The sequence below is a fragment of the Carcharhinus amblyrhynchos genome, chromosome 17, assembly GCF_965287045.1.
Source record: "Carcharhinus amblyrhynchos chromosome 17, sCarAmb.v2.hapA, whole genome shotgun sequence".
In the NCBI taxonomy this organism is placed as follows: domain Eukaryota; kingdom Metazoa; phylum Chordata; class Chondrichthyes; order Carcharhiniformes; family Carcharhinidae; genus Carcharhinus; species Carcharhinus amblyrhynchos.
In genome coordinates this window covers 56,991,352-57,019,072 of record NC_137340.1, presented here as the reverse complement: position 1 = coordinate 57,019,072, position 27,721 = coordinate 56,991,352, and the positions used below count along the sequence as shown (strand labels likewise).

The 27,721-nt window shown below is 43.9% G+C and overlaps 2 protein-coding genes across 5 annotated transcripts in view; both read left to right on the top strand.

Moving 5' to 3' along the window:
• Positions 1-7,126, top strand: part of aldh18a1 (aldehyde dehydrogenase 18 family, member A1) — a 34,913-nt gene extending 27,787 nt beyond the window's left edge. For all 3 annotated transcript variants that reach the window (XM_080206014.1, XM_080206015.1, XM_080206013.1), the window contains exons 16-18: positions 93-279; positions 881-976; positions 2,941-7,126. In XM_080206014.1, coding sequence (XP_080062140.1) covers positions 93-279; positions 881-976; positions 2,941-3,116 — 459 coding nt within the window. In that variant the 3' untranslated portion in view covers positions 3,117-7,126. The remainder of the gene's footprint in view (positions 1-92; positions 280-880; positions 977-2,940) is intronic.
• Positions 7,127-11,718: 4,592 nt separating this feature from the next.
• Positions 11,719-27,721, top strand: part of pcgf6 (polycomb group ring finger 6) — an 87,702-nt gene continuing 71,699 nt past the window's right edge. For both annotated transcript variants that reach the window (XM_080205353.1, XM_080205352.1), the window contains exons 1-5: positions 11,719-11,895; positions 13,075-13,174; positions 13,831-13,927; positions 25,697-25,752; positions 26,787-26,846. In XM_080205353.1, the coding sequence (XP_080061479.1) occupies positions 11,719-11,895; positions 13,075-13,174; positions 13,831-13,927; positions 25,697-25,752; positions 26,787-26,846 (490 nt within the window). The remainder of the gene's footprint in view (positions 11,896-13,074; positions 13,175-13,830; positions 13,928-25,696; positions 25,753-26,786; positions 26,847-27,721) is intronic.

The following is a 27,721-nucleotide window of genomic DNA, read 5'->3' as shown; positions in this document are numbered from 1 at the left end:
ATATTTTCTTCTTTCAGTCAGGGTTTGTGCTGTAAGAGACCTGTAAGCTCAGAATAATGTCATTGTATTGAATGAATGCTTTATATTTCCAGGTAAAGATACACGCTGGGCCCAAGTTTGCATCATACCTGACGTTCAGTCCCTCTGAGGTAAAGTCCCTGCGTTTAGAGTACGGGGATCTGGAATGCTGCATTGAAGTTGTGGACAGTGTGCTGGACGCAATTAGACACATACATAAATATGGCAGTTCCCACACCGACGCAATTGTTACAGAGAATGGTAGGTGCCGTTACTTTATACTAACATTGCTGTGTTTCTCATAACCAACACTAAACCAGTGTAATAACTCAGGAGGTCTGACTGGAAAGGAATATAGTTTATCCACAGAAAGCAGAGTAAAATCACTACCTAGGTATACACACGCTGGTTCTCACCTCCAGTTCAGCAGGCCCAGTCCTGGGCCTGTCTGATAAAAAACTCATGTAATGAATTCCAGCTGGGCAGACCATTGCCTGTTGATCGGGGAACTCGTACTCAGTGAGCCCCAGAGGGAGATTAATTGGTGGTTCCCCATGGATCTCGGGGGGAACCAGCAGATACTGAAGACCTGAAAGAGATATTGAGGATACTAAAGGATACAGTGGATAAAAATAGACAGTCTCTGCTGAGTTATTTAAATTAATGTTACAACCAGGTTCAATGTTTTTGTCTTAAATGTTATTCACTGACAAACTGCTGTATAGTGTTCAAAGAGTGAGAAAGAAATACATTTATCAATTTCACTGCTACCCCTCTGAGTTACAACCAGATTTGGACAAACTCACACACTTCCAGATACAGCTGGGCGAAGTTTATGATTGGAAGTTTATTTGTTTTTAAGAGGAGACAGCTGAATATTTCCTGCAGCACGTTGACAGTGCCTGTGTCTTCTGGAATGCTAGCACTCGCTTCTCTGATGGATATCGTTTTGGACTGGGTAAGTCACACTCACAGATAATATAAATAAATTAAAGCTGTCTGGGCTCATGATTCACACAAAACTTTTACAGTCAGTTTTATATGTTTCCCACTAGCTTACTTTCATACTCCATTTTTCCCATCTTAATCAATCCCTTGGTCCTCCTTTGCTCAATTTTAAACTGCTCCCAATTCTCAGGCTTATTACTTCTTCTTGCCAATTCGTTTGCATCTTCCTCACATCTGATACTCTCTCATATTCCCTTGTAAGCCATGTTTTGGCCATAATTCCCTTACCACTCTTGTGCCAAACAGGAATAAACAGCTTCTGGAGTTCATTCTTTAAATGCCTGTCCATTGCCTTTCCTTTCAGTCATGTTTCCCAGTCCATCATGGCCAATTCACACCTCACATCATCATAGTTCCCTTTACTGAGATTCAGGGCCCTGGTCGCAGAATCAACTACATTATCCACCTCGACAAAGAGTTCTACCATATTATCATCACCAAAGGGTTCTCCACAACTAGATTGCCAACTAATCCCTTCTCATTTTGTAACATCCAGTCCAAGGTGGCCTGCTCCTTGTTGGTTCCTCAATGTATTGCTCCAGAAAACCATACCGTATGCACTCCAGAAACTCTTCCTTTATTGTACTGTGACTAATTTGACCCTCCCAATCTATATGCAGATTAAAGTCACCCATAATTACAGATGTTCCTTTGACATATGCATTTCTGATTTCCCCTCTAATGCTTTTCCCAATATTATCTCTACAGTTTGGTGGTCTCTACACCATCTCCAATAACATTTTTGCCCCTGGTTGCTTCTTAATTCGACCCATACGGATTCCACATCATCTATGCTAATATCTTTCCTCAGTATTATATCAATATCATCTTTGATCAACAATGCATCTCCACCACCTTTCCTTTTCTGTCTGTCCTTCCTAAACACTGAATAGCCCTCAATGTTTAGTTCCCATCCTTGCTTGCCACAGAGCCACATCTCCATATGCCAACTATATCATACTCTTTACATCTATCTGTGCAACTAATTCATCCATTCTGTTTCGAACGCTCTGAGCATTCAGGTAAAAAGCTTAAGGTGGGCATTTTTAACATTACTTTTCCCTTTCCTACTATTTTTTACTTGGTTCTTATCTGACTCTGGCCCTTGATTTCTTTGTCTATCACTTTCCTCATTATCTTTTCCTCTTGTTCTTAATTCCCCAGCTCGGAATCCTTGGAAAGATTCCCACCTGCCTGCCATATTAGTTTAAACCCTCACCAATCACTGCAGCAAGTACCCCCAAGGACACCAGTCCCAATCCTGCCCAGGTGTAACCTGTCCAATTTTGACAGGTCCCACCTCCCGCACAGCCGGTCCCAAAGCCCCAGGAATCGGAGACCCTGCCCCTTACACCATCTTTTCAGCCACATACTCATCCTGTGTGTGCTGCTGTTTCTGCTCTGACTGGCAAGTGGCACCCGGTAATCCCGAGATCATTACCTTTGATGTTGTACTTTTCAGCATATCTTTTACCAACTGAAATATTTAAACATGACTTAGTTTTGTTCTTAACATCTCACTATTTCTATAGTTCGAATGTAAGCAATATTCCCACAGATATAAGTCCTTCTTCAGAATCAGTTAGCACAGATATATACCCTTTTTAAAGACAAATTGTACCCACCTCTATTACTACTCTGGCAGTTTGTTCCAGGCACTCACCACCCTCTGTGTGAAAAAATTGCCCCTTTCACCTTAAACCTATGCCCTCGAGGTTTAGACTCCCCGACCTTTGGGGAAAGATATTGACTCTCTCTGAATGGAAAGGCCCCTATTGCTGGCCCAGTTTAAGGCTGCAGTGTATAAAACAGCCACTAACTTCCTGAGGGGAGGGGGTGTTGTATTCACACAACTCTGAACTGGGAAAATATCAAACTCTTCTTGTCCAAAGCTGTATTTTCTTTGTGTTGCAGGTGCAGAAGTTGGAATCAGTACGGCTCGTATCCATGCCCGAGGGCCAGTGGGGCTGGAGGGCTTACTGACCACCAAGTGGCTGCTCCGTGGGGAGGGTCAGGCAGTGAGTGACTTTGCCGAACAAGGTAGCATGAGCTACATACACGAAAACCAACCTGTACCAAACAGAACATAAGCATTTCCCTGGAGAAGCTATCACACTCTGCAAGCAGCTGATTACCTGTGCTGCATCTCCCTGTCAATGTTACCCGAGGGAACAGTCTGTGATTCTCCATCAGTGTTTTCCAGATTTACTAAGCTAGGTTTAGAAGCCAAACCTCAGAATCTCTGTGTTCCTCACACGCTGGCTCTGGATAAGTCTACATGCAGAGCAGTTTGTTTGGTTGATTGTGAAGTTACTCCTGTATCTGCTCCCACTGCCTCTCTCTGAATTCTCCAATCTGTTTTGAATGGGTTTACCAATTCAGACATTTCCCTCCTTAAAGTGACAAGTGGATTGATTCTGCTGTAGTGAGACAGTATCCAGGGCCAGTTTCATCAAACTGAGAGTCCATGTGTCAAAAACTCCAGAATTACATCTCAAACAAACACTCGAGGAGAATTGAAGAGGAAAATACCAATGACACCAATCAGGTTGTTGTTGACAGGGACACTCCTTCCAAAAGCAGTCCCTGTGAATAAGTCATTCACTCAATTTCTCAAGTTAATTCCATTATTCAGTCTGTGGCATCAGGACTTCCCAACAACGCAGCTGTTGTTTTGTTTGAACCGTACTGCAACCATCCTGACCTCATGGAGGGGTCAGGAGAGGAAGGCCATGTATCCCCAATCTGGCAGGAGACTGGCACACGGCCTTGGTTAGGCACAGATCTAAACCTGTCTGCATCACAAGGAGAATCATTGAGGTACAGCCAGCAATTGGATGGGAAATGTTTGCTTTTATTGCAAATGCTAAGAAAAGGACAATTACTGCAATAAGATTGGGGTTGCTGAAAGCACACGGAGAATGTGAGCAGTGGGCTCCACACACGGGGAAGGATAAGTGTGCCTTAGGGAAGGAGATGTAACAAAGATTCACTCGGTTAATTCCTGGAATAAGAGTTATTTGTGAGTAGAATGGGCTAATATCTCAAGTATTTATAAGCAGTGATCTCATTGAATATATAAACTGAGCAGAGGGATTTGACAGGGTAGATGTTGAGAGGTTGTTTTCCTGTTTATACAACTAGGGACATGTTCTCAGGAGTTTGGTCATTTGGACCTGAATGAGGAGATGTGTCTTCACTCAAAACATTTTGAATTCTCTGCCTTGTAGATCAGTGGAGGCTGAATTGTTGAACATATTCAAGGCTGAGAACATTCAGGGAATATTGAGGGGTTTAAGGAAAAGGAGGAGAGAGTGGCATTGAGGACAAAGAGCATCCATGATGGTATTGAATGGTGGAGCAGTGCTGAGGGGCTGTATAGGCCAATCCTTCTCCTCCTATTGCTTATGTTCATCTTTGGATTAAATGTATCAAAGCTCCTGTGATAAGAGAATAGTACAAAGCTTTGATAACAGCATGTTAGAGAGAAGATTTGAATGGCTTTAAAGCTGGACTGAAGGACTGATAAGAGTCCAATATCAGAAGAAGGAAAGTTAATGGTTCTCTAGAGTTAATCCAGGTCAGTAACCTGCAACTTATCCATTTCCTCTTGGAAGTTGGGGAAATTGGGTTATTACAGGGCAAGTGAAGAGAAAGGACAAAGTACAGATAAACATCCCATTAAATTAGTCTTTGTATTAATGACAATACAGGATGAAACCATAGTTACCCAGAGATTAGAGTGCTGATTAGGTACTTGCAAGAAAGACTTGCATTTCTGTGGTATCTTTCACCTTTGGGGAGGCAGTGTGCACTGGTATTGTCACTAGACTAGTAATCCAGAGTCCCAGGGTACTGCTCTGGGGACCCGGGTTCAAATCCCACCACAGCAGATGATGACATTTGAATTCAATAAAAGTCTGGAATTAAGAATCTACTGATGACCATGAAACCACAGTCAATTGGTGTAAAAAAAAAAATCTGGTTCACTTAAATCCTTTAGGGAAGGAAATCTGCCATCCTTACCTGGCCTGGCCTATATGTGACTCCAGATTCACAGCAATGTTGTTGACACTTAAATACCCTCAGAGATGCCCGAGCAAGTCACTCAGTTGAAGGGCAGTTAGGGATGGGTGATAAATGTTGGCCTAGCCAGTGACACCCATATACGGTAAGTAAGAAAAAGTAAGCCTGGGATTTCCCGGTGAAGTGCTTTCATAGTCTAGTCGGTGTTGTTAATGTAGCCAATTTGTACACAGCAAGATTCCACTAACAGCAATGTCCCAATGACCAGATAATCTCTTTCTGAGATGTTGAGACATCACCAATAGCCAATACACCAAGAATAACCTCTCTCTGACACTCTTCAAATAGTGCTATGGGATCTTTGACACCCACCTGAATGGGCAGATGGGGTCTTGTTTTAACATCTCTTTGAAGTGTGGCACCTCCTATAGTGCAGCACTCCTTCAGTATGGCACAGGAGTCACAGTGTAGAGTTTTATGCTAACATCTCGAGTGTAATTTGAATCAGGTTGTTGTTGACAGGGACACTCCTTCCAAAAGCAGTCCCTGTGAATAAGTCATTCGCTCAATTTCTCAAGTTAATTCCATTATTCAGTCTGTGGCATCAGGACTTCCCAACAACGCAGCTGTTGTTTTGTTTGAACCGTACTGTGACCAGCCTGACTGCTGCTTTGTACAAAGGTGTTCCTTACTGAGCCAAGACTGGTAACTTGGATAGGATTGGAGAAGGACACACATACCGGAATTTTAGCAGCTGGCCTGCCCGAGGCCGTTCTGTACGCCTTTCAGCGGGATTGATAAAATTCCGGCCAGCCTGTTCCTGCTTGAGTCACGTTGTTCTAAACATGGAGAAATTACTCTCCACAGCCAGAGTCCATTCTGATAGTGTAGATAATAGAATTAGTATTTAAATCTCATCCACTAACAGTTCTATTGAAAACTAACAGCTCGTACCTGACAGATACACGACTGCAGCTTGGCAAAGATTCCTTCTGTGGTACCACATTTCAAATAGTCGCCTTGTCTCCAGCAGTTTGGTGAGGAGTTGTTTATTGAAGCTTGTAGGATTGCTGGAATGATGGGGACTGAGAGCGGAGTTTCTGATAGCATTTTGAGGCAGAGGCAGTGAGGAGTTTGAATGAGAGTTGAGTAATTATGGTACAAGGGGTATCACATCTGAGTTTCCAGAGTTTACCCTTCAAAACTGCAACTAGATTTCCCAGAAAACGTAACCAGCCCACATCTGCCAGGAGGAGGTTTTGGTTTCTTTGTTGCCTTCTCCCACTTTATCACGTTGTGAATTTTTGTGCTGTCTGCAGTGAGTTTTGGACATGTCGGGTGGAATTCTCCCATTCTGGGACTAAGTCCTTGGCACAGCAGCAATGTGGAGTGTTTCTAGCTGCAGAGACCAGCAGGAAACAAGCTAAACCTCCAGGTCTCAACCTCATAAACTAGGTTCCCAGGGTTCCATGGCGAGCCAGGCCTGAAGGCAGAGGGTCTGCACCATATTGAAAAGGACCCCAACTGACCCACTGTAAAGTCACCAGGAGGAGCTCCTGGGAAAGATGGATCTCTAGAAATATTCTGAGGCTGGAAGATGGACTCCCTCCAGGACACTCAATCTGGAAGGTCCACCTATAGATGCTCCCCTGACCTACTGGTTTGGTGCCCCACAGACCAGGATCATTGGCAGCCTCCATCCTGAACCCTGGAAGGAGCCCCAGCCATTGCTCTGGTGAGTCCTGACATCTGGATGCCAGGTTGTTCCAGATGTTTCACACCTGTGTGTTTTCCCAGAATCCAGACTGATCTTCATCTGCAGCCATTAACTGAGTTTCACGCTGGTCTCCAGCAGGGTTCCCGAGCCACCGTGACAGGCACCAAGAGGACAATCCCACAGAAAGTTCACACTGGTGTAAAACCGATTTTTGGGTCTCTGGCCAATCTCCTTCCCCTGCCCTGCTGGTGGCAGGGTAGCAGATTTAATTCTCTCGATTACAGGATCAATAAATGGTTTTAGAATATTTTGTATTTCTTATAGAATAAACTTTTTAATAAATGTGAATCAGTTGTATCTGCTTAATCTCTGTATCTGTTTATAAAAAGATCTTATTTATGTAGCACTTTTAAAGGAATAAAATGTTCCAAGGCATCTCACAGGAATGTCAGGAAACAACATTTGACACAAAACCAAAGTGGGTGATACAAATCTCGATTAAAGTGTTAGGTTCGAAGGAACATCTTCAATAGCGGATGTGTTTGTTGTCATCTTCCAAAATTCTGTAGATTCTGGAACAGTCCTGGCAGATTGGAGGGGGTGAAATGTAACCCCGCCATTTAAAAGAGGAGGGAGGGAGAAAACAGGGAATTACAGACTGGTTAGCCTGACATCTGTGGTAGGGAAAATGCTAGTCTATTATGGAGGATGTGATAACTAGACATTTAGAAAATATCAACAGGATTAACCAAAGTCACCATGGATTTATGAAAGGGAAACTATGTTTGACAAACCTACTGGAGTTTTTGAGGGATGTAACTAATAGAATACATCAGGGTGAACCAGAAGTGGTATATTTGGATTCTCAGAAAGATTTTGATAAAGTTCCACATAAGGTTAGTTAGTGTGCAAAACTAAAGCACATGGAATTGGTGATAATATATTGGTACGGATTGAGAATTGGTTAGCAGACAGGAAACAGAGTTGGGATAAATGGGTCTTTTTCAGAGCGACAGGCAGTGACTAATGGGTCCTGCAGGGATTAATGCTTGAGCCAGCTATTCACAATCTATCAATGACTTGGACAAGGGAACCAAATGTAATATTTCTGAGTTTGCTGATAATACAAAATTTGGTGGGAATGTGAGTGGAGAGGAAGATGTAAAGAGGTTTTAAGGTATTTAGACAAGTTGAGTGAATGGGCAAATACATGACAGATGCAGCATAACGTGGATACATGTGAAGTTTTTCACTTCAGATGGAGAAACAAAATGGCAGTGTATTATTTAAATGGTGGTCGTTTGAGAAATGTTGATGTACAAAGTGACCTCGGTGTCCTTGTACACCTGTTACTGAAAGCAAGCATACTGGCACAGCAAGAAGTTTAGAAGGCAAATGGTATCAGCTTCCACTGCAAGAGGGCCTCAGGATAGAACACAGAACACTACAGCACAAACAGGTCCTTCGGCCCACAAGTTACATAAGAACATAAGAAATAGGAGCAGGAGTAGGCCATCTAGCCCTTTGAGCCTGCCCCACCATTCAATAAGATCATGGCTGATCTGTCGTGTCTCAGTTCCACTTTCCCGCCCTCTCCCCATAACCCTTAATCCCCTCGCCTATCAAAAACCCATCAACCCGCTTCTTAAATATATTTAGTGAGGCAGCCTCCACCACTTCAACGGGCAGAGAATTCCAGAGATTCACCACCCTTTGAGTGAAGAAGTTCCTCCTCAACTCCGTTCTAAACCGCCCCCCCTTTATCTTGAGACTGTGCCCTCTAGTCCTACTGTCCTTTCTGAGCGGGAAGAGCCTCTCCACCTCTATCCTATCCATCCCATTCATCATCTTATACGTCTCAATGAGATCTCCCCTCATTCTTCTAAACTCTAACGAGTACAAGCCTAGTTTATTCAGCCTCTCCTCATAGAACATAGAACATAGAACACTACAGCACAAACAGGCCCTTCGGCCCACGAGTTGTGCCGATCACATCAACACCTACCAACCTACAGACCTATCTATAACCCTCAATCTCATTAAACCCCATATACTCATCCAGAAGTCTTTTAAAAGACCCCAGCGAGTTCGCCTCCACCACCACTGACGGCAGCCGATTCCATTCACTCACCACCCTCTGAGTGAAAAACTTACCCCTAACATCACTTCTGAACCTCCCTCCCCGCACCTTAAATCTGTGTCCTCTCGTAGCAACCATTTCAACCTGGGGAAATAGCCTCTGAGAGTCCACCCTATCTATTCCTCTCAACATTTTATAAACTTCTATCAGGTCGCCTCTCAACCTTCGTCTCTCCAGGGAAAAGAGTCCCAGCTCCCTCAACCTAACTTCATAAGGCATGCCTCCCAGTCCAGGCAACATCCTTGTATATCTCCTCTGTACCCTCTCAATAGCTTCTACATCTTTCCTATAGTGAGGCGACCAGAACTGCGCACAATACTCTAAATGAGGCCTGACAAGGGTCTTATAAAGTTGCAGCATTACCTCCCGACTCCTAAACTCAATCCCTCGATTTATGAAGGCCAGTACACCATACGCCTTCTTGACCACCTCCTCCACCTGCGAGGCCGATTCAACCCCCTCAACTCTGGCATCAGCCTAGTAAACCTCCTCTGCACTCCCTCCAAAGCCAAAATATCCTTGCGTAAGTGCAGTGATCAAAACTGCACACAGTACTCCAGCTGCGGCCTCACTAGTGCCCTGTACAGTTGCAGCAAGACCTCCCTCCTTTTATATTCAATCCCCCTCGCTATGAAGGCCAGCATCCCATTCGCCTTCCTGACCACCTGCTGCACCTGTAGGCTGGGTTTTTGCAACTCATGCACAAGGACCCCAAGGTCCCTCTGCACCGTCGCATGCTGCAGTTTTTCGCCACGTAAGTAATAGTCCTTCCTACCATTATTCCTACCAAAGTGGACAACTTCACACTTGCCAACATTAAATTCCATTTGCCAGTTCCTGGCCCATTCGCCCAGCCTATCTAGATCCTTCTGCAGACTCTCCACACCCTCCGCACAATTTGCCATTCCACCAATCTTGGTGTCATCAGCAAATTTCGACACCGTACACTCGGTTCCCTCCTCCAGATCATCTATATAAATGGTAAATAGCTGAGGACCCAGCACCGACCCCTGGGGCCTCAGCTATTGAGAAATTGAGACAGCCGATGTTATGCTGAGAGTTCTCAATGAAAAGATTAAGGGCAAGTAAGAGACTGGAGAGAGGGGACCAGGCAGAGTGAGAATGCTGAAAGCAAGGGAAAGGATCTGTGAATGGGGAGGGGGACAGGGGGTGGAGAACTTCTGCCCCTCTTGACCAAAGACGTAGGCATGGAGACAAAGAAGAGTTCAGCATCACATCGAGCCTGGGATTCATTGACGTGAAGTATAGGAATTGTTCAGGGACCGCATTCCTGGAAGTGGCAGTGAGTTAAACACCAAGTAAAATACTATGAATACTGGAATCTGGAACAAAGACTGGAAATGCTGGAAAAGCTTTGTAGCGTTTTGATATAATTGAGATGTTTCCTCTGCCATTTCAGAGGACACTGAAGAGTCAACCCCATGGTGTGGATCTGGAGTCACGTAGGCCAGACCAGTACTGACAGCAGATTTCCTTCCTGAAAGGGCATTAGTAAACCCCTCTGACAACCATCAATGGTTTCCTCAGCGACATTACAGAGATCAGCTATTAATTGCAGATTTATTAATTGAATTTAAATTCCATCAGTTATAATGGTGGGATTGGAACCTGTGCTCCCAGAGTATTAGAACATAGAACATAGAACACTACAGCACAAACAGGCCCTTCGGCCCACAAGTTGCGCCGACCACATCACCTACCAACCTACAGACCTATCTATAACCCTCAATCTCATTAAACCCCATATACTCATCCAGAAGTCTTTTAAAAGACCCCAGCGAGTTCGCCTCCACCACCACTGACGGCAGCCGATTCCATTCACTCACCACCCTCTGAGTGAAAAACTTACCCCTAACATCACTTCTGAACTTCCCTCCCCGCACCTTAAATCTGTGTCCTCTCGTAGCGACCATTTCAACCCGGGGAAATAGCCTCTGAGAGTCCACCCTATCTATTCCTCTCAACATTTTGTAAACTTTTGTATTGGGCTGAAGTGCTGGATTACTATCAAAGCAGAATAGTGTTAATAATATTGGAAATCTGAATTAAAAACAGTAAGTGATGGAGAAAGTAAGTCAGACAGCATCAGTGGGGGTGGAGAATCCTTCATCACTACCAGCGATTCTGGGCTTTTCCTGCATTTTCTATTTTTACCTGTGAATTATAAGCTTGGTTTTCCTCCCCGGAGTGCCGGCAGTGAACGGTTGGATTATGATGTTATTTGGGACCATTTTGATGCTGTGGCAGAATGGATATGGGCGCAGCACAAGCTCAGCTCTGGATGGAGCTGGTCTGTGGGACCAGACGGAGCATATAACAGCACAGTTTACAGATTACTGATTAGAATGCAAATCTCTACACCTAACCTGCTGTTCAAGTCGAGCTGTTATATGCTCTGTCTGAGGCCAGAACTCTTCAGTCACCTGACAAAGAGGGAAACCTCGAAAGATTGTGAGTTTACTATCAGATAAACCTGTTAGACTTTAACCTGGTGTTGTCAGACTTCTTACTGTGTTTACCCCAGCCCAACACTGCCATCTCCACACCTGTGGGTCCAGTCCAGCTGGTTGCATTGTGCAAGATTGCCAGCAGGAGGCATTGCCACTCCGCTACATGCCGGGAAGTGTAGTCTCCAGCTGAAACTCCAACTCCCAGCAGGCACCGCACAACGCGCATGGGCAGTGTGCACGGTGGAGGCATGCTGGGATATGTAGTCCACCCGCTCCATCAAGACTACAGCTCCCGGCAAGCTGGGGCTCGGGCATGCGCACTGCAGGCGGTTCGGCCCATGGTTGCCTGTGCGGAGGGGGAAGCGCGCGGAGCGATGTCAAGATCTGAGGGGGAAGAAATGGAATTCACTGGATTCCCCACTTCGGACAGTCGCAGCAGCTCAGCCGGGAACAGCGAGTTTGAGTCTTGGCAGGAGGAAGATGAATCTTCTGAGGAAGAAATGGGACAAGATGAGGTAAAGTAAGCTGAAGTGAGTGGCGAGCGGAGCCGCGACCGGAATTAGTCGCGGTCTCGGGCCCGGGTTCACCAGCCGGCGTTTCCCGCACTTTGCTGTGTTTTGGTAAGGACGCGGGGCCTGCCGGGATACAGGAGGAGTTAGCACTGTGCGCATGTGCGAGTAGTCAACCTCCTTGCACGAGGAACCGGTCAATCATCAGGACGCGGCGGTTACCATGGTGAAGGGGCGTGGAGAGATGCGGTGGGCGGGGCCATCATAGCCCCACCCCCATAGGTTTTTGTGAATGACTCAGGTTTGTAGTAAAAGCCCCGCAGATTGCCTTTCATTGGCCACAAATCTCCAGGTTTAAATTCAGTTTCTGCAGCCAATACCACATCTCACTTTGATAACATTATCTGTGGTGATGTTTGTCCCTTTATATTCTGGTTTTTAAAGTCCCACTTCTCCACTTATATTGGGAATTGTGTGGACTTAAGGCTAATTACATTTTCCCTTTTCCACTCGCATCAATGGTGCTGCTGCATTGCCTCTTGGTGAGAGAGGGAGTAATTACAGCATAACAGTTTACTCTGGAAATTTCCATTATAACTGAGAATTATAATGGGATGGGCTGAGTGGAAGTGTGTGCAGACACAAAACTTTAATAAGACACAATCACTCCAAACGGAGTTGCAGCTGAAGAATATTCCCTATTTCTAGCACTAACTAGGAGAGGAATGAGAGAGTTACTGGGGTCACCAGAGAGCTGGGCACCATGCAGCAGCTAAACTCCAAGGCCAGTGTGACTATATGGCATATTTAACTATGGCAGCAAGGCAGGGGAAATGAGTTAGATACAAATCATTAAATAATTTCATCTAAGGATAATGAATGCAATATTTTAAATATAATATTGTTACATACTGCAATCAAAGCAAGGTGTCCAAGAATTTGAAGAGTTGGAAATGAGAGTAGGGTTTGGTGGGTTGTCCAAACTGGCAGTAATTGTCTAAATTCCATTGTTTCTGGACTGTTGTAGAATTGTCCCTAAAGCCAACAGCAATTTGGACATAATAAATGTCCCAAGCAATGCAGTACAAGGCTTCTGTTAAGCAGTAGGTGCGCTGGGCAGGGGATTTTAAATGGTCCTTTGACGTTCTATGAGAAAGGTACTGAGAGGATCTGTTATCTTTACAGCAGAGTATTTGTCTGTCAGACGTGAATCCGTATATTCTGTGTCCTGTCTGTGGAGGCTATTTCATTGATGCAACCACCATCACAGAATGCCTGCACACATGTAAGTACAGTTACCCTGACAGAATCTTCTTCCATAGGTCAATGTCCATCACTACTTTGCCTCTTTTTGTGCCTGTTCGGGTGTATAACATAAAGCTGCTGGGATTTGGTTGCAATGTATCAAGGTTCAGAAACATCCTAAACCATTTCACACGGAGTAGGTTATTTTGTGTGGTTGTTGTGCGGAATGCAGCAGTTGGTTTGTATACATCACCACAAATAGGAAGAGGCCATTCAGCCCTTCAAGCCTATTCTACCATTCAGTTAGATCATGACTGATCCTCAGCAAGATTCCTGCTGTTGTTTCATGACCTTCGACCTTTTGACCCAACAGAAATCACTCATTTTAAAGCTCCTGGCAGCATTCACAGCTTTTTGGGGAGAAAGTTTCAGATTTGGATTTCCCCTCTTGAGAAAAAGACTTCCTGATTTCACTCCTGAATGATCCGGCTGGAATTTTCAGAGCGTGTCCTCTTGCTCTAGATTCCACCTCCCCGAGTTTTTTTCTAACCTGTGTATCTCCAGATCACTGACAGTTATTGAGTTTATAATGTTGAAAACTGGAAGTCTCTGCTAGCAGCTTTGTTTGGAGTTTATTATTTGATTATCAGAATATTTACTGTGCATACTGATAATTTTTCCTTTATGCCTCTGTAGTCTGTAAGAGCTGTATTGTGAAACATTTTGAATACAGCAACCGTTGTCCAAAATGCAACATTATTGTCCATCAGACCCAACCGCTGTACAACATAAGGTGAGTGGAATAAGGGTGGGGTGCAGGGGTGGGGTGTGTGGTGAAGAATGGAGTGGAGAATAGGGTGTCATGAAGAGTGGGGTGCAGGGAGCCATGTGGCAGTGGGGAGAAGGGTGAGATACAGGGAGCAGGAGGAGGGGAAACAGTGTATGGAAAAGGATAAATGTGTGTGCATCAAAACAGGAGAGGGTTATTTGTTCCCTCCAGCTTTCCTGATTGGCCATGATCCTGTTGAATAGTTAATCTGCCACCCACCCCCAAGAAGCCACCATTCCTCATATTACTTCATTCAGTTTTAAAGCCAGCAGCTGATCCACCATTAATGGCCACTGTAGAAGTTCCAAACCTTCATCCTCCTGGAGGGTCTCCCACCAACTGTGTGTTTCCTATTTTCACTCCTGGAGGGTCTAATTTTAAGCCTGTGCTGCTAGTCCTAAACTTACCAATCAGCAGAAATATTTCCATCCTTTCTACACGTACCAACACAAGTATTTGGAGCAGGAACCCCTCATGCTGCTCCCCTTTACAATAACAAATGTACAGATACAGGGTACAGATGCTATAGGAAAGGTAGAACAGGAGGTAAGAGAGGAGGGGGAGTTGCACTTTTGATCAGGGAAAGTATCATTGCTGTGCTGAGAAGGGATATATCCGAGGGTTCGCACACTGAGTTTATATGGGTAGAACTGAGAAATAAGAAGGGGGAAATCATTTTGATAGGGTGTACTATAGGCCCCCAAATAGTCAGTGGGAAATTGAGGAGCAAATATGTAAGGGGATTACAGATAGTGCCAAGAAAAATAGGGTGGTAATAGTCGGAGATTTTAACTTTCCCAGCATTGACTGGGACAGCCAGAGTATTAGAGGGTTGGATGGAGAGAAACTTGTTGTGTGTTCAGGAACTTCTCATTCAGTATGTGGATGGCCTGACTAGAGAGGGGGCAAAACTTGACCTCCTCTTGGGAAATAAGGAAGGGCAGGTGACAGAAGTGTTAGTGAGGGGATCACTTTGGGACCAGTGACCGTAATTCTATTAGTTTTAAGATAGCTATGGAGAATGATAGGTCTGTCCCAAAAGTTAAAATTCTAAATTGGGGCAAAGTCAATTTTGATGGTTTCAGGCAGGAACTTTCAAAAGTTAATTGGGGGAGTCTGTGGGAAGGCAAAGGGAGATCTGGTAAGTGGGAGGCTTTCAAAAGTGTGTTAATCAGGGTTCAGGGTAAACACATTCCTCTTAGAGTGAAGGGCAAGGCTGGTAGAAGTAGGGAACCCTGGATGACTTGAGATATTGAGGCCCTGGTCAAGAAGAAGAAGGAGGAACATGACTTGCATTGGCAGCTGAAATCAAATGAGTCCCTTGAAGAGTATAGAGGGTGTAGGAGTAGAGTGAAGAGAGAAATCAGGAGGGCAAAAAGGGGACATGAGACTTTTGGCAGATACGGCAAAGGAGAATCCAAAGAGCTTTGCCAAATACATAAAGGGCAAAAGAGTAACAAGGGAGAAAGTAGGGCATCTTAAGGATCAACCAGGTCATCTATGTGCAGATCCACAAGAGATGGGTGAGATCCTAAATGAATATTTCTCATCAGTATTTGCTGTTGAGAAAAGCATGGATGTTAGGGAACTTGGGGAAATAAATAGTGATATCTTGAGGAGTGTACATATTACAGAGAAGGAGGTGCTGGAAGTCTTAAAGTGCATCAAGGTAGATAAATCCCCAGGACCTGGTGAAGTGTATCCCAAGAAATTGTGGGAGGCTGGGGAGGAAATTGCGGGTCCCCCAGCCGAGATATTTAGAACATAGAACATTACAGCGCAGAACAGGCCCTTCGGCCCACGATGTTGCGCCGACCAGTTAAAAAAAAAAACAACAACAATGACCCACTAACCTAAACCAATCCCTTTTCGTCCATAAACCTGTCCACAGACCTCTTAAACGCCCCCAAACTAGGCGCATTTACAACTGCAGCAGGCAGGGCATTCCAATCCCTCACCACCCTCTGGGTAAAGAACCTACCCTTGACATCTGTCCTATAACTACCCCCCCTTAGTTTAAAGCCATGCCCCCTCGTGCTAGATTTTTCCATCAGAGGAAAAAGGCTATCACTATCCACCCTATCTAAACCTCTAATCATCTTATATGCTTCAATAAGATCCCCTCTTAGCCGCCTTCTTTCCAGCGAAAACAACCCCAAATCCCTCAGCCTCTCCTCATAGGATCTCCCCTCCATACCAGGCAACATCCTGGTAAACCTCCTCTGCACCCTCTCCAAAGCCTCCACATCCTTCCTGTAATGTGGGGACCAGAACTGCACACAATACTCCAAGTGCGGCCGCACCAGAGTTGTGTACAGTTGCAACATAACGCTACGACTCCTAAATTCAATCCCCCTACCAATAAACGCCAAGACACCGTATGCCTTCTTAACAACCTTATCTACTTAATTCCCAACTTTCAGGGATCTATGTACACATACACCTAGATCCCTCTGCTCCTCCACACTATTCAAAGTCTTCCTGTTAGCCCTATACTCAACACATCTGTTATTCCTACCAAAGTGAATTACCTCACATTTCTCTGCATTAAACTCCATCCGCCACCTCTCGGCCCAGCTCTGCAACCTGTCTAAGTCTTCCTGCAAACTATGACACCCTTCCTCACTATCTACCACACCTCCGACTTTGGTGTCATCAGCAAATTTACTGATCCACCCAACTATACCCTCATCCAGATCATTAATAAAAATCACAAACAGCAGTGGCCCCAACACAGATCCCTGAGGCACACCACTTGTAACCGAACTCCATGATGAATATTTACCGTCAACCACTACCCTCTGTCTCCTATCCGCTAGCCAATTCCTAATCCAGTTCCCTAGATCACCCCCAATCCCATACATCTGCATTTTGTGCAGAAGCCTACCATGGTGAACCTTATCAAACGCCTTACTAAAATCCATATACACCACGTCCACTGCCTTACCCCCATCCACCTCTTTGGTCACTTTCTCAAAAAACTCAATAAGGTTAGTAAGGCACGACCTACCCGCCACAAAACCATGCTGACTATCTCCAATCAACTCATTACTCTCCAAATAACTATAAATCCTATCCCTAATAATTTTTTCCAAAACCTTGCCCACAACAGAAGTGAGACTCACCGGTCTATAATTCCCGGGGAAGTCTCTGTTCCCCTTCTTAAACAATGGGACAACATTCGCTAACCTCCAATCATCTGGTACTATACCAGAGGCCAACGACGACCTGAAGATCAGAGCCAGAGGCTTAGCAATCACTTCTCTTGCCTCCCAGAGAATCCTGGGGTAAATCCCATCCGGGCCAGGGGACTTATCTATTTTCAGACCCTCCAGAATATCCAGCACATCCTCCTTATCAACTGTAACACTGTCAATTCTACTCCCCTGCAACCCAGTGTCCTCCTCAGCTATATCCATGTCCCCCTGCGTGAACACCGAAGAGAAATATTGGTTCAATGCTTCACCAATCTCCTCCGGTTCCACACATAACTTCCCTCTGCCGTCTATAACTGGCCCTAACCTTGCCCTAACCAACCTTGAATCATCGATAGTCAGGGTGAGGTGCCTGAAGATTGGAGAGTGGCAAATGTTGTGCCTTTTTTAAAAAGGGCTGCAGGGAAAAGCCTGAGAACTACAGGCCAGTGATCCTCACATCTGTGGTGGGTAAATTGTTGGAAAGTATTTTGAGAGACAGGATCTACAGGCATTTAGAGATGCAAGAACTGATTAGGGACAGTCAGCATGGCTTTGTGAGTGGAAAATCATGTCTCACAAATTTGATTGGGTTTTTTGAAGGGGTAACCAAGAAGGTAGATGAGGGCAGTGCAGTTGATGTTGTTCTTTAGCAAGGCCTTTGACAAGACGCCACATGGTAGGTTATTGCATAAGATTAAATCCCACAGGATCCAGGGTGAGGTATCTAAATGGATACAAAATTGGCTTCTTAACAGAAGGTGGTTTTAGAGAATCGTTTTTCAAACTGGAGGTCTGTGACCAGCAGTGTGCCTCAGGGATCAGTGCTGGGCCCACTGTTATTTGTCATTTATATTCTCATCCAAATCTTGCATATAAGAGGCATGGTTAGTAAGTTCGCAAATGGCGCTAAGATTGGTGGCATAATGGACAGTGAAGAAAGTTATCGTTGATTGCAATGGGATCTTGATCAATTGGGCCAGTGGGCTGATGAATGGCAGATGGAGTTTAATTTAGACAAATGCGAAGTGATGCATTTTGGTAGACTGAACAGGACAGGACTTACTCAGTTAATGGTAGGGCGTTGGGGAGAGTTACAGAGCAAAGAGATCTAGGGGTACATGTTCATAGCTCCTTGAAAGTGGAGTCACAGGTGGACAGAGTGTGAAGAAGGCATTCGGCATGCTTGGTTTCATTGGTCAGAACATTGAATACAGGAGGTGGAATGTCTTGTTGAAATTGTTCAAAACATTGGTAAGGCCACACTTGGAATACTGTGTGTAATTCTGGTCACCCTGTTATAGAAAGGATGCTATTATACTCGAAAGAGTGTAGAAAAGATTTACTAGGATGCTATCGGGACTCGATGGGTTGAGTTATAAGGAGAGGCTGGACAGATTGGGATTTTTTTCTCTGGAGCGTAGGAGGCTGAGGGATGATCTTATAGAGGTCTATAAAATAATGAGGGGCACAGATCAGCTAGATAGTCAAAATCCTTTCCCAAAGGTAGGGGAGTCTAAACTAGAAGGCATAGGTTTAAGGTGAGAGGGGAGAGATATAAAAGTGTCCAGAGGGGCAATTTTTTCACCCAGAGGGTGGTGAGTGTCTGGAACAAGCTGCCAGAGATAGTAGTAAAGACGGGTACAATTTTGTATTTTAAAAAGCAGTTAGATAGTTACATGAGTACGATGGATATCAAGGGATATGGGCCTAATGTGGGCAATTGGGATTCGCTTAGGGGCTTAAAAAAATAAGGGTGGCAAGGACAAGTTGGGCCAAAGGGCCTGTTTCCATGCTGTAAACCTCTATGACTCTATGACTAAATGGCTGATCAGTTTTTGAACCTCGACCTCCCATTCCTGCCTATCCCTAATAACTTTTACCTGCTCGTTGATCAAGAATCTGTTGACTTTAAAGATATGATGTGGAGATGTCGGCGTTGGACTTGGGTAAGCACAATAAGAAGTCTCACAACACCAGGTTAAAGTCCAACAGGTTTATTCATCTCTCTAATCGTGAGCTTTTGGAGCGTTGCTCCTTCGTCAGGTGATAAAATAAACAAATAAACCTGTTGGACTTTAACCTGGTGTTGTGAGATTTCTTACTGAATCTTAAAGACATTCAAGGATTCAACCACCTTTCAAGGAAGGGAATTCCAAAGTGTCTCAATCTCCTCATCTCTGTCCCAAATATTTATTTAAATATTTATAGAAACTGTTACTATTTGTCTTTATATTTCCAGTTGCCTTTCTCTCACGCTCTAATATTTTCCCTTCTTCCTAATCTTTTAGGTTCTTTTTGCTGTTTTTTATATTTTATGCAATCGTCTGACCTGCCACTCACTTTTGCACAACTACAAGCTTTTCCTTTATGCTTACAACAATTATAATTATAGAGCTTGATAATGTGTTTAACTTCTTTAGTTAACTGCAGAGGATGGATCCTCTCCTTTGAATTTTTATTATGTGTTGGAATGTGTATTCTGAATTATCAATTTAAATATCTGCCACTGCGTCTCCATTGACCTATATCTTAACCTAAATTGCCAATTTGTTTTAGCCAGCTCTGCTTTCATGTCCTTTTAATTGTCCTGATTTAAATTTAAAATACAAATATTAGAGCCAGTTTTCTCTCCCTCAAACTGAATGTAAAATTCAGGCATGTTATGATCACTGCTACCTTTACTATGAGGTCAGTAATGAACCCTATCCCATTGCACAATGAGTGGTCTAGTATAGCCTGCTCTCTGGCTCCAGAATCTGTTGATCTAAGAAATTATCGCAAAAACTTTCGATTAATTTGTTATGTGCACTATCTTTGCTCTTCTGATTAGTCCAGTCTGTTAAATTAAAATTTCCCATTATTACCAAATCTTTCTAACAAGCTCCCACCACATTTTCTTTGACGCCTTGCTCTACCATGTGATTGGGGGTGGTGTGTACACCGGTCCCTCAAGCAATTTCTTGCCTTTATCAATGCTCATTTCAAGCCAGTGGTTTTTATATCCTTGTTTCCCGAATTTAAGTAATCCCTCTTTATTGTGCTAATGTTGTCTTTCCACCCTTCTACCTTTTTCTAACTTCCTAAAGCTCACATACTCTTCAATGTTCAGGTCCCAGTTTATGCCATTCTACAGCCATGTCAGTGTAATGACTACTAGATTGTACTTAATCATCAATTCATCTGTTCTGTTTTGAATGCTACATGCGTTCAGATATAAAGCTTTAGGTTTTGTCCTTTTATTATTTTTGTTATCTCTACCTTATTCTATGGTTTACTCTTAGACTTGTACTCTCTATCCATTCCTCTCATGATCTGTTTATCATTTCCTATATTAATACTTTACTCTGTAAGCTTGTCTCGGTGGCCAAATGACCTCTTTCTGCACTGTAGGGTTTCTATGACTTTCTACTCTTTGATAAACCACATCTTCCTACATTTGACCCTTTGTCCCCACTATTTTGTTTATAACTTATTCTACTTCTCTATTTGCGTGATTCATAAGAACACACGTCCAAGTACAGTTTAGGCGCAGTCTGTCCCAGCGGTACAGCCCTCACTTTCCCAGTACTGGTGTCAGTGCCCTGTGAACCTGAACCCACTTCTCCCTACCTGTCCTTAAATCACACATTCATCTCTCTAATCTTATATGCCCTATGACAATTTGGAGAAATTATTAGCTTTGAGGTTCTGCTTTTAATTTGGTGCCTAGCTTTCCAGAGTGACTATGCAGAATCTCCTTCCTCATCCTGCCAATGTCATTGCTACCCGCAGGGATCACAATTGGATCCCTGAGCAGGCAACACAGCCATCTGGACTCATTCTTTGCTGCAGAGTCATTCCACCTCACTATATCGTCCTCTATACCATTATGTTCCTGTTTATTCCTTCCACTTGAATGGCTTCCTGTATTATGGTGCCACAGCCACCTTCTGGATCAGTCTTTTATGTGTGGCACCTTATCAAATGCCTTCTGGAAGGCTAGATATATCACATCCACAGGTTCCCCAGAGTTCACAAAGAACTCAAGCAAGTTTGTCAAGCATGTCTTTCCCTTTTTAAAACCGTGTTGACAATGGTGGATTGAGCTTTGTCTTTCCAAGTGTTCAGTCACCTCCTCCTTAAGGATTGATTCCAGCAACTTCCCCACCACAGAGATCAAGCGAACTGGCCTATAGTTTCCTACTTTTTGCCTGTCTCCCTTTTTGACTAAGGGCGTCACATTAACGAGTTTCCAATCCACTGGGATCTTACCAGAATCCAAAGAGTTTTGAGATATCACAACCAATCCATCCACTATCTCTGCTGTTACCTCCTTTAATACTCTCAGGTGCAGGCCATCAGCTCCCAGAGACTTATCTGCTTTTAATCCCATTAGTTTATTCAATACACTCTCCCTGGTGATGGTGGATTGAATATAAAAGTAGGGAGGTCTTGCTGCAGCTGTATAGGGCATTGGTGAGGCCGCAGCTGGAGTACTGTGTGCAGTTTTGGGCGCCGCACCTGCGCAAGGATATTTTGGCCCTGGAGGGAGTGCAGAGGAGGTTTACTAGGCTGATACCGGAGTTGAGGGGGTTGAACTATGAGGAGAGGGTGAATAAATTAGGCTTGTACTCGTTAGAGTTTAGAAGAATGAGGGGAGATCTCATTGAGACGTATAAGATGATGAATGGGATGGATAGGATAGAGGTGGAGAGACTCTTCCCGCTCAAAAAAGACAGTAGGACTAGGGGGCACAGTCTCAAGATAAAGGGGAGGCGGTTTAGAACGGAGTTGAGGAGGAACTTCTTCACTCAAAGGGTGGTGAATCTCTGGAATTCTCTGCCCGTTGAAGTGGTGGAGGCTGCCTCGCTAAATATTTTTAAGAAGCGGGTTGATGGGTTCTTGATAAGAGAGGGGATTAAGGGTTATGGGGAGAGGGCGGGAAAGTGGAACTGAGCCACGACAGATCAGCCATGATCTTATTGAATGGCGGGGCAGGCTCGAAGGGCTAGATGGCCTACTCCTGCTCCTATTTCTTATGTTCTTATGTTCTTATGTTATTGCACCAAGTTGTTCTGCATTAATTACAATTTTTGGAAAATTTTCATTATTCTCTACTGTGAAGACAGAGGCAAAATATCAGTTCAGTGCCTATGGCCATCTCTGTATTCCCCATTTCAATAAAAATGACAATAAAACCCAGTCTTTTCCAGGATACATGACACGTCTGTACCTTCACAGGAGACCAACAAGGTTAAGTGTATTGGCAATGCTAAGTTCTCCCTCAGTGTACCCGAACAGCACCAGAGTGTAGCAACTCGGGGATTTTCACAGTAACTTCATTGCAGTGTTAATGTAAGCTTACTTATAACACTAATAAATAAACTAAACAAGGATTCTTTAATCCCAAAGTAACAAAAATATAAAAGTAAAACATGACTTAAAATACTGAGAGAGGCAAGGGAGGAAATTGCTGGGGCCTTGAGAGAAATTTTTGTATCCTCACTGGCTACAGGGGAGATCCCAGAGGATTGGAGAATAACCAATGTTGTTCCTTTGTTTAAGAAGGGAAGCAAGAATAATCCAGGTAATTACAGGCTGGTGACCCTTAGATCAGTGGTAGGAAAATTATTGGAGTGGATTCTTCCAGATAGAATTTATTCCCACTTGGAAATAAGCGGAAGTATTAGTGAGAGGCAACATGGTTTTGTGAAGGGAAGGTCATGTCACACTAACTTTTTGAGGAAGTGACGAAGATGATCAATGAGGGTAGGGCAGTGGATGTTGTCTACATGGACTTTAGTAAGGCCTTTTAACAAGGTCCCTCAGGGCAGACTGGTGCAGAAGGTGAAGTCGGGATCAGAGGTGACCTGGCAAGGTGGATACAAAACTGGCTCGATCAAAGAAGACAGAGGGTAGCAGTGGAAGGATGTGTTTCTAAATGGAGGGCAATGATAAGTGGTCTTCCTCGGGGATCAGTGCTGGGACCTTTGCTGTTCGTGATATATATAAATGATTTGGAGGAAAGTGTAACTGGATTGGTTGGTAAGTTTGCAGATGACACAAAAGTTGGGGGATTTACGGATAGCGATGAGGACCGTCAGGGGATACAGCAGGATATAGATCGGTTGGAGGCTTGGGCGGAGAGATGACAGATGGAGTTTAATCTGGACAAATGTGAGGTAATGCATTTTGGAAGGTCTAATACAGATAGGAAATATACAGTAAATGGTAGAACCCTTAAGAGTATTGATAGGCAAAGGGATCTGGGTGTACAGGTATACAGGTCACTGAAAGCGGCAATGCAGGTGGAGAAGGTAGTCAAGAAGCATGCTTGCTTTCATCAGCCGGGGCATTGCGTTTAAAAATTGGCAAGTCATATTACAGCTTTATAGAGCCTTAATTAGGCTGCACTTGGAATTCAGTTCTGGTCATCACAGTACCAGAAGGATGTGGAGGTTTTGGAGAGGGTACAGAAAAGATGTACCAGGATGTTGCCCTGGTATGGAGGGCATTACCTATGAGGAGAGGTTGGAGAAACTTGGTTTGTTCTCACTGGAGCGATGGAGGTTGAGGGGCACCTGATAGAAGTCTACAAGATTATGAGGGGCATGGAGAGCAGACAGTCAGAAGCTTTTTCCCAGGGTGGAAGAGTCAGTTACCAGGGGGCAAGGTTTAAAGGTGATGTACAATCCAGATTTTTTTACAGAGTGGTGGGTGCCTGGAACTCGTTGCCGGGGGAGGTAGTGGAAGCGGATACGTTAGTGACTTTTAAGAGGCGTCTGGACAAATAGATGAATAGGATGGGAATAGAGGGATATGGTCACCTGAAGGGTAGGGGTATTAGTTCAGTCAGGCAGCATGGTCAGTGCAGGCTTGGAGGGCTGAAGGGCCTGTTCCTGTGCAGTAATTTTCTTTGTTCTTTATTTTTCTATGACACTATTAGTTCTTAAGAGAGTTTCTCTCACCCACTATGAGGCCATACCCACCACCTGTATACCAAACTGCTTACCCATTATCCTGTTGTGGTTACTCATTATCATCCTTAAAGTAAAGGATGCCATTTAATGTAACCTTCATTATAAGTGTCAGGATTACAATACAAAATAAAGCAGATAAATATTACACAACCCTGATATCATACAATCATCCCAGCACGCTCCTCAGCCACCCAACTGTCTCTCCCCTCACGCTGTTTTCACACGCTCCTAATTCCTATGTTCTATGTTGTTGGTGCCTCCAGTGTAACAGGAATTGGGGGAAATACTCAGGCATACGCCTGAGTGGGGTTGGGAATTCTTGGTAGTTTAGCCTTTCTTGGGGATATTTTCTGTTGCTGCGTGGGTTATGATAATGACTACTTGGTCGTCTGACACCTGGAATATACGGAGAGCATATCATCCTGCTGGGAGGAGCAGATTCTTGTTCTTCTCTGAGATACCCTGACTATGGGTATCTGGACGACGATGACATCTGTGGCTAGGGTTTTCCTGATGGGGGGATGGAGGTGGAATCCTGTTGATGGAGCCAGCTGTTTTAATTTCAAGCTATAGCGAGGATATTGGAAAGCCACAGATCAGAGCTGGTAATTGGCCAGTTTCTAGAATTCAGAAATACATGAGCAATTATAGTTTTGAATCTGATTACAAATAATTCGCACATACCAATCAAGGTACAGGAGTTAGCTTTATCCATTCATAGCTATTGATTTAAGGTTACCTTGTTCATAAGGTATAGATACTAAAACTAATCATTATCATCACATACCTGCTTAATTATAATATTCAATCAGGATGAAGACTTACTCATGTTGGCTGATCTAATTCATCACTGTTACAAGTTATCATCGATGTCTGTTTGTGTCTGAGTATGACTCGCTTCCTGCTATGTCCAGATGTATGATTTAATGAATTCTCTCAGACTAAAGGCCTTGGTGCCTATCTTCTCGATTTCTTCTTTTATAAAGATATGTTTTTTTCTCAGAGCAGCTTATATGATTTTTAAAGTTGTGTGATTATTAAACCTTTCAGCCCCGATATCATTCTGCTGATTTCACCTGTGTGGTGCCTAGATTAAATTCAGTTCTCCGGAAGGGGCCTGATCGAGGTTCCTTATATACAAAACATTGCTTCCTCTCCTTTGCTTTCCTACCTTGTTTCAGATAAAAGCTGACAGTTCATTTGTTTTTCAGATTACTTTTTATAACAAAGCACTTTCTCTTAGCGATTCAGCACTCAGACACTCAAATTCATTCAGGTATACACAGCAACCTGTGTCTCACAACTAACAAAGTGATGTCAACTTGACATTAAAATCCAGAGTGGATGAGCTCTCAGTTTCTCACATTGACTGTGCTACTCAGCACTGTGGATGTACCTACAGCACAGGGAATTGCCTCTTGGGGCAATTGGGAATGGACAGTAAATACTGGTCTAGACAGCAATGTTCACATGCCATAATTGAATTGTTAAACTAATTGAACTCCCTGCCATAGTTTTACCCACTTAGTCATTTTTAATTAATGTGTGATACGGTGTGTTTTTTTTTATTCTTCCAGACTGGATAGAAAATTACAAGATATCGTTTACAAGCTGGTGCCCAGCTTAGAAAGCAGTAAGTGATGGTGACCACTGTCAGCAAGTTTTCAAGAATACTGGCTTGTTTTTCTTTGATAGTCAGTGATAGGATGAGTGCCCTGAGCCATAATCTTTACTCTGTCCATTTTGGAGGCAACAGTTCCCAGTTCAGCAAGTTCTGTGTACATGAGAAATGGAAATACCAGAACAATGCTGTAAAGGTTCTCTTTACTGTTTGCTGAGGTAAAAGGTTAACTTGCCAGACAAACAACAGCAAGATTCTGCGTTGTTTCCACAAAATGGCACATCAAATGTAAAGTTTATTTATTAGTCACAAGTAAGGCTTATGTTAATACTGCAATGTAAAAATCCCCTAGAATCAGAGCTGGTTAGCACTGCTGCCTCACAGCCTCAGGGACCTGGATTTGATTCTGGCCTCAAGTGACTCCCCGCGCGTTCTCCCCGCATCTGCGTGGGTTTCCTCCGGGTGCTCAGGTTTCCTCCCACGGTCCAAAGATGTGCAGATCAGGTGGATTGGCCGTGCTAAGTTGTTCCTTAGTGCCCAAAGATGTGTAGGTTAGGCTATGCTAAATACATGTAAGCCTTACTTGTGATGAATAAATAAAATTTACTTTTGATGTGCCATTTTGTGGAAACAACAGAGTCTTTCTGCTGTTTATCTGGCAAGTTAACCTTTTACCTCAGCAAACAGTAATGAGAACCTTTTACAGGGATGAGGTGGAGAGTAAGCCTTGGGTGGAATGGACCAAATGCCTCCTCTTGCACTGTAGGGATTCTATGGGTGTAATGGACATTAACTCCTTAATGTCACTGTCCCAGTCTGTGTGTAATGGGCATTGAGGAGTTAATGTCACTGTCCCAGTCTGGGTTAATGGACATTGGAGGTTAACATCTGCATTCCAGTCAGAGGTAAGTTTTGGCTCTAACCTTCACTGGTGGAATCTTGGTTTACTCACCTCACCAGTCAGTGGATAGCACTGTAAGAATTTAAAAGTTAAATTCTCTCATTCTGATGGTTAATCACTGAGTGGTTAATTTTTTTGTATTCAGATGAGAAAAAGCGGCTTCATGATTTCTACAGAGAGAGGGGACTTGAGGTTCCGAAACCAGGTGAGTTCTCAAAACTCTGTTTCGGGTGCTTAGTTCTTCCTGTTAATGGCTTCTGGATTCTGGTAGCATGTTTTGTGTGTGTAATGTGCTGAAACATAGAAACTACGTACAGGAACAGGCCGTTTGGCCCTTTGGGCCTGCTCTTCCATTCAATATGATCATGGCTGGTCCTCTATCTCAGTGTCATATTCCCACTTTCTCCCCATTCCCCTTGATGCCATTAAAATCTTTTAAAAAATCTATCTCTTTCTTGAATACATTCAGAAACTTGGCTTCCACAGCTTTTTATGGAAGAGAATTCCACAGGTTCACTGCCCTTGAATGAAGAAATCTTTCCTCATCTCAGTCTTAAATAGTCTGCCCCATATCCTGAGGTTATGTGTCCTGGTTCTAGATACACCAAACAGGAAAACATCCTCCTGGCATCTAATCGGTTGGGGACTGGGGGGCCGGTAGTAACAGATCAGGAAGATCAGGGTGCCAGCACAATGGTGTTCCTACAGCTCAACAGCCGGCTTCACCAACTCCCCCTGCTGCTACCAGGTAGAACAAGTGCCCATAATCAGACTGAACTTTTCATGTTGACAGGAGAGATCAGCATCCAGTTGGTGTGAAAGTATCTGATTCAGTCTTGCTAGTTTCAGTGCAACTGTGCTTTACAGGAGCTGGACTGGCCTTGTTGTAGACAGAGAATCTCCTGCACCAACTTCTCTTCTTGCTCCAGTGCCATTAACTGTATTGCTGTAGCTGTGGCTGTGGAGTCACATGTAGGCCAGACTGAGTAAGGACGGCAGATTTCCTTCCTAAAAAACATTGGTGAACCAGATGGGATTTTCCAGCAGTCAACAATGGTTTTGTGGTCATCAATGGATTCT